Raw genomic sequence first — 11,280 nt, forward strand, 5'->3', positions numbered from 1 at the left:
GCCTTACTATAGCCTTACCATCGTGAAAAAATCCATAAAAATAAAAAGTCCCCGAAATGCACTAAAATGCAAGATTAGGTCCTAAAACATGCTGCCAAGTGATTATTTTGTGTTTTAAACTCCAAAAAGTATTTTTTATGAATATTTCAAAAATCACCCAAAACATGCCTTACTATAGCCTTACCATCGTGAAAAAATCCATAAAAATAAAAAGTCCCCGAAATGCACTAAAATGCAAGATTAGGTCCTGAAACATGCTGCCAAGTGATTATTTTGTGTTTTAAACTCCAAAAAGTATTTTTTATGAATATTTCAAAAATCACCCAAAACGCGCCTTACTATAGCCTTACCATCGTGAAAAAATCTCAAAAAATTAAAAGTCCCCGAAATGCACTAAAATGCAAGATTATGTCCTAAAACATGCTGCCAAGTGAATATTTTGTGTTTAAAAGTCCAAAAAGTATTTTTTATGAATATTTCAAAAATCACCCAAAACACGCCTTACTATAGCCTTACCATCGTGAAAAAATCTCAAAAAATTAAAAGTCCCCGAAATGCACTAAAATGCAAGATTATGTCCTAAAACATGCTGCCAAGTGAATATTTTGTGTTTAAAAGTCCAAAAAGTATTTTTTATGAATATTTCAAAAATCACCCAAAACACGCCTTACTATAGCCTTACCATCGTGAAAAAATCTCAAAAAATAAAAAGTCCCCGAAATGCACTAAAATGCAAGATTATGTCCTAAAACATGCTGCCAAGTGAATATTTTGTGTTTAAAAGTCCAAAAAGTATTTTTTATGAATATTTCAAAAATCACCCAAAACACGCCTTACTATAGCCTTACCATCGTGAAAAAATCTCAAAAAATAAAAAGTCCCCGAAATGCACTAAAATGCAAGATTATGTCCTAAAACATGCTGCCAAGTGAATATTTTGTGTCAGGTACGGGCATCGCAGGGAGCTGGCAGGACCCCAATGGAGTACTGGAGAGACTCTTTCTGGTGCAGGAAGTTTATTAACAAAGTCCAAATTAACAAAACACGAAGAACCAACAGGCATGGAACTCTCGAGGAACACGAGGAAAACACGGAAACACAGAGTAGGAAACTCACGAACACGAAGCTCTAACACAGTCACAATGATCAAACACACACCACCACAATCACACTGATCCAACACCGACAGAGTGAGGGAGAGGGGTATACAGTATATACACAGGGAACACCAGGTGACACAAGTGAAGCTAATTACCAAACAGGTGAGTGTGATCCCATGATTACCCCACAAAGAACACAGAAAAACACGGAAACAGACAGACATGACAGTAAATGATTTTTACTTGTTAAAATAAAAAGTAATGAGATATTTTAAGTTTCTCTACTGCAGAGGTTTTATATGCAGTTCTTTTGTTAACTAATCTTTACTAACATGTAATATGAGGCCAGTCTTATATAAAAACTTAGCAAAATTTCACAATAATAATTTTCATATAATGAACTAATAGTATTTATATTTATTTATATATATATATTTATATTTTAAACTGCACAGTCCAACAATGTCTGGTAACAATGTATTGATGAGACTTTCTGTGATGGTGACAGTAAAGTATTCGTTCAGCCTACTTCCTGTTCTTGTTTACAGTATTACATTAGTCTTACTGTTTGTTGCAGCAGCAGAGCATAGTCCTTCTTCTGTTTTTTTCCCCAACAAACTGATGACATAAAAAAAGAGCTTGGGCTTTTCACACCATCTATAGTTTTTTCAGTTGTCCATCGATCCATCCATCCATCTGATTAACCCAAAAAATAATTTAAATTTCATATTCTTTAATATATTTTCATATATTTTACTGTATATGTATAGTTTTGTTCATACCTACATTTTCCTCATGACACTAAGATGTCAATTTGACTGTTCACCTTTAGCTTCTAGCTTGGTGTGAAAAATATACAGTATATTCGATGAATCTAGACTAAATATTATTTAAAAAATCAAATTATGATTAAAAGTAAGACTTAAATAATAATAATATTAATATATCTTATGTTCAAATATTAATTACTAGTTGCTCAGAAAAAGCAAAAAAAGCTTAAATGTATAAAATATTTTAATTATTCTCACAGACAACTAATCATAAGCAGATCAAAGTTAAGGAAAAAAGTAACCCAAAAATAAAAACTTACTGAAAGTTGGCCACAAAACATAACTAAACTAACAACTAAATTAAAAAAGCAAGGTTAGCCTAAAAGCGAATTAGCCAAGAGATAACTACAAGATGGGCCATTTATAGATAAATTATATGAACTTTTTGAACAAACTCTTTACTGTTTCTATAAGTCTATACATGTATTTCTAAATGGACCATTCTTTATTTAATTTAGCTGAAATAAGTTTTTCAAATGAACTAGTTGTAGGCTAATGTTTAGCTCAGGAATATCTAAAGTCAAATCTGTGGTAGCTATTTGCTGTAAGTGTGACCAGGGAAAATTATGAATTAATTGTCCTGTGATTTATTAGCATAAATGAGCTGCTGTTGCCCAATCAGTTATCATGACCTCAGAGCGGACATCCAATCAGCCACAAATGAGATAAGGGATGAATTAAAAAGCGAAGAGTTGAGTCGAAGCAGGAGCGATGTGACTCATGCACGTACAGTGTTGCCTCGTCAGCTCACCTCATGCTTTCTTGATAACAAGACTGTGAACGCTCAGGGTTAGCGGTTAAGTCCTCTTCTATTCCAGATTCTTCCGTGCTGCATCTGCTGTTCCTTCTACGTGTTGGAAAAGAGAAAAGAACAAGTGGACCTTATTATCACATCAATTAGAAGCTGTGTTTCAGCAGCCTCAGTGAGAGCAGAGACCCTGGGAGAGCGTCCCTGCTGCTCCACTTTGATGGGGGTTAATATTGCATACAGTCCCAACTTAAATCCCTTCACTTTAAATTTGACTTTCTTTTACTCCCCTTTCTCTGATTGATAATCTTGGCTTGTCCATGTGTGAGAGATCCCTTACTATAGCTATATCTATACTATATCTCCCTACTTTGATCATTAAAAGTTGAAAGGATATATGGGAAAAGAGGCTGATAAAGTGATTTCTGTGACAGTGGGTCGATGAAATAGCACTGCTTTAAGACATCCTGATTGTCTTAGAAGAGCTGTGCTCTTAATAGTGATGTCCCATATGACTGATGCAATATCTCCACACTTGGTGTAACAACCGACGAGGCTCCAATGTAAACGGGGCCTGGAAAAATAGCTCAATCCATTAAATGGCCCAAAATGTTTTGGCTGATGAAAATGTAGATATGGCGAGTGCGCAACGTCAGCTCAGGATTTCAGCAAATTGCACTTTGCAGAAGTTTTGAATCCGGTGTTTATTGTGATTGAGAAATCAATTTCTCAAAAAGGATGTACTTTGTAAAAATACAAAATGCAATAAACTAGAGTCTATATTTGTTAGAATTAAGAACATGGTAACATCCTGCACTCTTTACTGAATTAAGAAACGTATAAGAATGTTTTGCAACAAACTGAGATGTAGTTAAAGGAGAGACGTGAGCAGTGTCACCTTCCTTCTTGCTTTAATTATTTCACTTTTCAATCATTTTTGAGCTAAGGAAACTGTTGTTACAGTTTTTAAGGTGGACTTTTTCCGCAGTACTAAAAGCCTTGAGCTGCTCTGTCTGGTCACTGTGGGCTGATTCTCCCCTCAATTGTAGTCACATATTTTTAATTTTTAGTAGCCAGACCAGCACACATGCAAAGTCACACATTATGATGACATTGAGTTTGTGTGAAAACACTGTCTTTAGGATGTGTTTTTATTTTATTTTTTTGCAGTTCCTTAAGTGTATCCACTTTTATGGCACCAACTTTCCCATCTTTCCAACTTTACATTTTACTGGTGAATCGTGACTGATTTTTAACATCTGTGGCTCCAACTTCTTATAAAAAGCCACTTCAGTCAGTTGGTGCCAGCACTGAAGAAAGATCCAATTGGGTTCTAGACAAACACACACACATACACACACAAGTACAAGTCTCATGAGTGGATGAAAGCTGCAGGAGAAAAGTTTGTGCAGCAAAGCAGGGAATTTCCTCCTCTTTTCGAGTTTGAAGAGCTGTGTGTGTGTGTGTATGTCTATATATGTGTGTGTGTATATATATATATATATACATATATATATGTATATATATGTGTGTGGTTCTATATCTTGCCTTCCTTGTCAAGGAGCTCCCCTGAGCCTCCCTCACTGTGCTTTGGTACTAGAAGTCACCTCCTTTGGTGTTGAGCAGACAGGTACACAATAGGAGCAGCTCTCTCTCTCTCTCTCTCTGAGCTGTTGAACTTTTTGGGAGGGGAAGAAAGGGAAGGGGAAGATTAAAAAGAGCCCTGTGATGTGGAGTGCTTAGCCGCCTCCTGAGGATTCCTGGCATAATAATTTAAATGATCAAATGATACAGAGGAGACTTGTTAGCTGAGAAACAGCCTCCTAGTTGGCCCCATGGGCCCCGGTGCTGCCGCGCATACATTGCAAAACAGCTCCTCTGTTGTGTTAAAGAATCCTGACCTTCTTCTTTTTTGCTCCCTTTTTTTCGAGATGAAGAGAAGTCTTTTTCTACTCTTTGCTTAGGTGTATATACCTGGGAGTTGAGAATGCGTCACATGTTCATTGCAGTCTTTTTGTCTTCCTTCGCATTCATCAGCACGTTAGCAGACTCATTAGATGTGATTTCTGTACATGTGAGGGGTCACAACAGCACTTGTGTCAGTGGATCCAGCCTGTGAACATTTTTCAAGTCTTAGAGTCACTCTTTGGAAACAGTCTTGGTGGAATAGAATCGTCTGCCTGTGTTGAAACTGCGGTGCAGAAAAACTCTGTAAAGTGCTTCACAGGCAGCACAAGTGTCTGGATGTCGTGTGGATCGCAGTAGTTTTTCTTTCTCTTTAGAGATTTGTTTGTCTTGTGTTTTTATGTTACAGACCCAGCTCCTGTGCTGGAGGCCTCCCACACCCTGGAGGAAAGGCTGCAGCATCTTCACAGTTCAGCCCCAGAAGGTGAGGCCCTAGTACGAGAGATCAGCAGGCACTGGAAGAAACACCTGGAGTGCCTTAAAAAGACAGGTCAGGCTGACACTGTGCACTGTAGACACACACTCCTCTGAAGTGCTCATGTTATTTTAATGCAGACAACTACACCGTTACTCGACCATGAATGTCATCAATAATTTGAAGATTCTGCTACGATGTGAGTGAAACATTTGGACTTGAGTAGGCTTAACTGGAACGTTTCTCTAATGTCCTGGCCTTTACTTAAACTCTGGGGGATAAATAAACCTTCGTCTCTGACTTGGACTCATTCGTGAAAGGCTGGCGAGAGTTAATCTTAAAGACTTGACATGTCACAGCTTGACGCAGACTCAGTTTGACCCTCTGCTGTCAATCATGTGGTCTTCAGGCTTGCTGTGTGATCTGGAGGAAAAGTTTTGTTGGATACATTTTCAAAATGTCTTGTTCCACAGAGCCCACTGAGGAGGGCCCAGCAGTGACCAGTAAGGACCCACGTTCCAGTTCTCCAGCCTCTCTGATGACCCCTAACAATACACCAGTTCCTGGGGGCCCAGGCTCCCCACAACCCAAATACCAGGACCAAGCAGAGAACCGAGGGTGAGAACCAGTAATTGGGGCTGGACTTTTCTGTTCAAATAGACACATTTTCAGTTAATCTTGTTTATTTCATCTATGAATTTGTATTGAATGAATTGTGTATGTTAAATGTGTGGACGTCTCCCTCTTTTTCAGGGAGGAGGAGGAGAAGGAGGAGGGCACTGATGTGTGTTTGGCTGATAGACTATCAGAGGCCGAGGAGAAGATCAAGGTCCTTCATTCCTGTGAGTGGTTTAAACACTGACCCCAACTCTGTATCTCTGTTATATTTCAATGAAGTCCATTCAAATGCCAAGACATATGTACTTGTGATTTTTTTTTTCATAATAAAATCATTGTAATGTACAGTAAACAGTTGATGAGAATATGCTTTGGGTTTTGTGATTCTGTCCTAAAGTTGATATTTTTCTTGTACTCCAGCTTTGGACACTGCACAGACTGAGCTGCTGGACCTGTGGTGTAAATACAACAAGGAGATGACCAAGAAGTAAGAATCTCCTTCTTCTTTTATAGTTTGATCTGAGTGTAACCAATTTTTAGTTAAAAATAAATAAAGAAAAAAGAGGAAAACAGAACATAAAATTACATACATAAATTGCACCAGCAATCCATTTTACAAGTAACTATTTTTTTAACAAGGATGTATGAAAGGAACCTGAATATCTCTGTCAGCTAAATGTAATTTTAGTACATGGACGTGGTCCATACACTATAGTATGTGAACACTAGAATGCAATGTTGTATTATATTTGGTTGAATACATCTGCTTTTGGAGGTATTTTCCTGTGTTGTCATTGTCAAAGCTCGGCTTGTCTCTTTATATGGCCTCAGTGTCTGCTTTTTAAATGCAGCCACACTTCAGACTGCTTCTCCCTTGATGTCACAACGAGAATGTCCTGCAATGTCATCACACAAATGATTCCAAAAATTGAATCCATTGATGACCAGTTCTTGTAGAGAACTGATTGTCATTTCAGTCCCTAATTTAGATGTTGTTGATTGAACCCTCTGCTAGAGAGATGAAAAGGTGTGCTCTGTGTTTACCAACGCTTACCCAAACTTCATATACAAACTGAGAGCAAGGATGTTTTATTAGCCCTGCATCGAGCCTGTGCCTTATTGCTGGTCTTGAAGTGGACCTTCCAGCTCCTCCTCCAGTGCTGCAATTGCCCATCTTGGATTCGCTCCTCTTAAGTCTAATCAGGTGAATGGTAGATCTGAGAAACGCCACAGTGAAGGCAGTTAGAAAGAGTTACTCAGCCTCTGATGCAGGTCGATGAGAGAGGTCTGTGTTTGCCTTCACTGGCAGCTGGGCCTTGACAGCCCTCAAGAAGAATTGTTCCATTTAAAGATTGCTTCAGAAAACACTCTACCTTGTCCTAGTCTTTGAGCGCAACATATCCACCATGTGCCTGAAATGAATCCAAGTTTGTATGAAGGATGTCGATAGACATTCAAAGCAAACACTCCTTTGTTTGGGAGTGGCTGCTGCTAATGGATTTTTCTCCCAGGCTTAATCCATGCTGTAATTGAACTGATGTTTCTGGACCCACTGCCATCCATTTTGTTGAGCAGGACACCTTTTCTATTTGGGCCTACGTCTCGCGTGAGGCAGCGGTGGCTGTGAAAGAGCATTTCTGCTGTAGTTTGTCATTTAGCATTGCTCACCTGGCTGACAGTAGGGTCACTGACCCCACAGCTCCAGCCTCAATTATCCGTCCCTGACCCTGAGCCTCGCAATGGCAGCTTCTCTCTATTACTCTCACTGACTGGTTTCCTCAATGTTGATAAGAAAGACTTTTTGTCTGCTGAGCAGGTAATCAATACAAAACATTTTCCGTACTGCACAAGTTCATTAAACGTGGAGCTTACACCTAGTTAGTGTTTGCTTGTCAGTGGACGCCATATTTCCTGCTCTTATTGATAGAACCAGGCTGTGAATGAGACCCTCTGAAACCAGAGCTGCACCAAACAGTACTGATGGTGATAATCAAGGGCAGCAACAGTTTTAGTCCCAGTCAAAATCTGAATGAGGAGAATATGTATATTTAAAAAATATTAATTGCCAAAAATGGTTTATAGTAGGTCCAAGAAATGTGTGAACATAAACAGTTATGAAAAGATAACTAAATTATTTAAAACATTTTGAGTTTGATGTGATGTCTGAATACACAACATACCTATAAGTTTGTTAATAGAAAAATGCTAGGTTTCAGCCCGCATATTTTTATCTCACAAACATGTAAATTAATCACAAAGATATGTGCATATTTAAATAAATCACAGCTGCCTCATTAAATCATTCTAATCTACCTTTACTTAAAAAATGCAGTCCCGAGTGGCAAATGGAACTGTTGAACTTCAGGAGTAACTATAGTTAGTGCTTCACTGGTCAACAAATGGTTGGCTGATTGACACAATGCCGTTTTCACACTAAAACATGAATCCACTTCCGTGTTAGTGAATTCACGCCATTCCTGTTTTTGTTCACATTCAGAAGGGGATGGTGTGTATGCTAACTTTCGTAAAGATTTTTGACACTTTGTCATGAGATCAACACAACAAGAATGAACAAGCTATTTAAGGTTTTTGTGCACACATATGCAGAGTGAAAACCACATTGATTGATGTCTCCTGTATTAGTTCATTCTGGATCGAAACCCCAAACTAGTGTCACTGCACAGTGAATAATGTGAAATCAGAAAAATTGCGGTGAGATTTGCGATGTGGGGTTAATTTATTTGCCCAGGAACACATTGGCATGCAGACCGGTGGAGCCAGGATCGAACAACCATCTAACCTTTTTAAAGCTGACTCAGTCCATGAACCTTCGTGGCTTCAAGCCTTCAGTCTTTTGTGAACCGTGAATAAAGTGTTATGACTAGTTTCTATTTTTGGCTGAATGATGTCGTGTGTGTTTGCATGTATTCCAGGGAGACAGAGCTTGACACCATTATGGCGAGTCTGGAGAAAGCCAACCAGGTGAGTACATTCGATAGTACTGATTGAGTTGTAATCACTCCTGCAATCAAGGCCCGTCTTTAATTAGACCCTCTCCGTCCTGCACCCCTCCTTTGCCTGCCTCCCTCATCTGAGCATGTGATTAGCAAATATAAACCTGTTCTAACCCCCCTGTACTCCTGCACCCCGACAGTGGTCACACTAGAGCAGCAGGGCTCCACTCTGCTGAGAACACACTACAGAGCTGGATTGATGCCGGCCTAGAACTCTGAGGTTCTTAGTTACCTCATTGCCTAGATTGGTTCTTGTCCCAGTGATACCTCTCTCCTCCCCTGCTCCCTGCTTCTCCCCCATTCTCCTCTGCTATCCGCTCTCCTGTTGCTGCTCTTTGCCAGCAGCTACTAGACAAATGTCATCAAATTTAATCATTAGTTAGAGCCGGTGTGACAGACCAGGTAAACAGTTTTTGGAATAAAGTGGGCCGAGGAAGCAGCACTCTCAGCAGAATAAACTGGTGACTGCTCTTGTCTGCTCACGTCCCTGCTCGTTTTTGGTGCTCAGCGCTAACATTTTATAGTAAGGGCGCCTCCTTTTGATTTATGTAGAGCTCCCTCATCTTGATCATCTTGTTAGCCCGTTGAAGTGCTTGGTGTTTGGGATTTTAAAGACTGTGATGTGATGTGATGATGTGCACAGAGAGCAGAACTGGCTCAGAAGGAGGTGAAGAGGCTAAAGGAGCAGATAGCCAAAGGTCAGAATGCCACCACAGGCAACTCTCATCCAGCAGAGGGCACCAGCAGGGTACGGTTGTAATGAAAGTGACAGTTTCATTGATGTTCTTGAACACAGCAGTAAAAATCACTTTGAATAAATTATATTTCACAGAGTTTTTGTACAAGGACTTTGAAAAATCGTCATGAAATTTTGACCAACACATCTACAAACCGGTGGTTGGGCGTCAGATCTCTGTTATAATTGGCTCTGTCGTCAAAAGTTGTTAACAGATCCAGTGACATGAATTAAAATAGTGTTTCTAAAGTTAATTCTTCTCATCCCTTTGTCTAATTAACAGCAGCAGGATGTGAGTCACTGACTGTCCTCTAACATTGTCTCACCTCCTCACACTTTTTCTCACCCTGACAGGAGAAGAAGGAGAAAGGCGAGATGTTGCCCTCACAGTTGGAGGCTGTCCTGCTGGCCAAGGACCGTGAAATCCTCCGTCTCCTAGAAAACATTCAGCGGCTGCAGTTCACGCTGCAGGAGGTCCAGGAGACGTCGTCCAATCAAATCCTGGAGCTGGAGCGCCAGTTGGCGTACAAGAAAGAAGCGATCGAGGTGAGAGACTGTGACATGTGAGCAATGACAGAATGTGCTGAAGTTGAACTTTTCATCCAGCTCTCACTGTGACAGTTAACGCTTATTATTTCTGATTTATTTTCCATTTCAGAGATTAGAGGCTAAACTGCAATCCCAGATTGACTATGAAGAGATTAAAACTGAGCTCAGGTGATATTTTTGGTGCAGGCAAAATGTCAAAGTCATTCATAACAATGTGTAATAAAATGGTGTTGCATTGACTCTGCCTCTGTCTGTTTCTGTTCACAGTATCCTTAAGGTAATGAAGATGGCTTCAGATAATGGAGGCTCATCACAGGTATATATACATTGTCCCAAAGGGGTCGGGGGGGGGGGGGGGGGAAATTAATTTTGAAGTAATTAATCTTGACAAATGGACACCCTTGAATTGTTAACCTTGCCATGTTATTTTTTGTAACATAGGATCACTTGTCTCTCCCCTTTTCTTCGTTTTCTTCGTCGAACGTTGTTGATAAAACTTTGGTAAAAATGAGTTAAATATTTTAAACACATTTTCACATAATCACAAATCACATTTTTTAGTTAAATAGGGCACAATTTGGATTTTTTTCATGTTTTAATTCGAATATTAGTATTGTAGTATTAGTATGTATTTGATTTTCTGAATTCTTGCCAATTATTGCTTTGGGAAGCACTGTTTGATACAAATAACGTTTTCACGCTGGCTTTTCTTAAAAAAAGTAAAAAGTATTATTTTAATAGAAAACACATTGATGTGACGCTTTGGCCCAGAGGCAATGTCAGTGATGTGCAACCCCAGGGTTCACCTCCTGGGCAACATCGAATCCCGGTTAGGGTGGTTGGTACCTTCCAGTGGACTCACCACCCGCAGGAAGGTTCACGAGGGTCTGGTACGGTGCAGTGTGATTTGGGTGGCGACTGCTTCCCCCGTGACCCGGTAATGGATAAGCGGATGAAAATGGATGGATGGATGGATGGATGGAAAACACATTGTCTAATTGTAGGGAGGAAAATATAGGTGCTCTAAAATTTACTAGGAAATATTTCCTTTCTGCAGAAAATTAGAAAATATTTCTCCATCATCTGAACCAATGACTTACTGATGGTCATCTTTTGTGCTTGTGTAAAGGAGTCTGCCAAGGCTATGGAGGCTCTCCTGGATAAAGAGGCGTTTCTCCCTTCTCACAGTATACCTGGTATACAATACCTGGTGGATAAGGCTCAACTTTTGCACAGCACTGGTAAAAAAAAAGAACAAACTCTTTTCTGCTTTATTTTCTTTCTCCTACTCTTTATATATATATA

At 39.6% G+C, this 11,280-nt stretch overlaps 1 protein-coding gene across 1 annotated transcript in view; it reads left to right on the plus strand.

Annotated features, from left to right (window-relative positions):
• LOC103397035 (homeobox protein cut-like 2) overlaps positions 1-11,280 on the plus strand; it is a 39,292-nt gene that overhangs the window by 15,210 nt on the left and 12,802 nt on the right. The window contains exons 2-11 of the mRNA XM_025052930.1: positions 4,993-5,133; positions 5,532-5,676; positions 5,812-5,900; positions 6,097-6,163; positions 8,610-8,658; positions 9,334-9,438; positions 9,781-9,972; positions 10,085-10,143; positions 10,243-10,291; positions 11,105-11,216. Coding sequence (XP_024908698.1) covers positions 4,993-5,133; positions 5,532-5,676; positions 5,812-5,900; positions 6,097-6,163; positions 8,610-8,658; positions 9,334-9,438; positions 9,781-9,972; positions 10,085-10,143; positions 10,243-10,291; positions 11,105-11,216 — 1,008 coding nt within the window. The remainder of the gene's footprint in view (positions 1-4,992; positions 5,134-5,531; positions 5,677-5,811; positions 5,901-6,096; positions 6,164-8,609; positions 8,659-9,333; positions 9,439-9,780; positions 9,973-10,084; positions 10,144-10,242; positions 10,292-11,104; positions 11,217-11,280) is intronic.

This window comes from Cynoglossus semilaevis, chromosome W (genome assembly GCF_000523025.1).
Source record: "Cynoglossus semilaevis isolate Cse_v1.0 chromosome W, Cse_v1.0, whole genome shotgun sequence".
Taxonomy (NCBI): Eukaryota; Metazoa; Chordata; class Actinopteri; order Pleuronectiformes; family Cynoglossidae; genus Cynoglossus; species Cynoglossus semilaevis.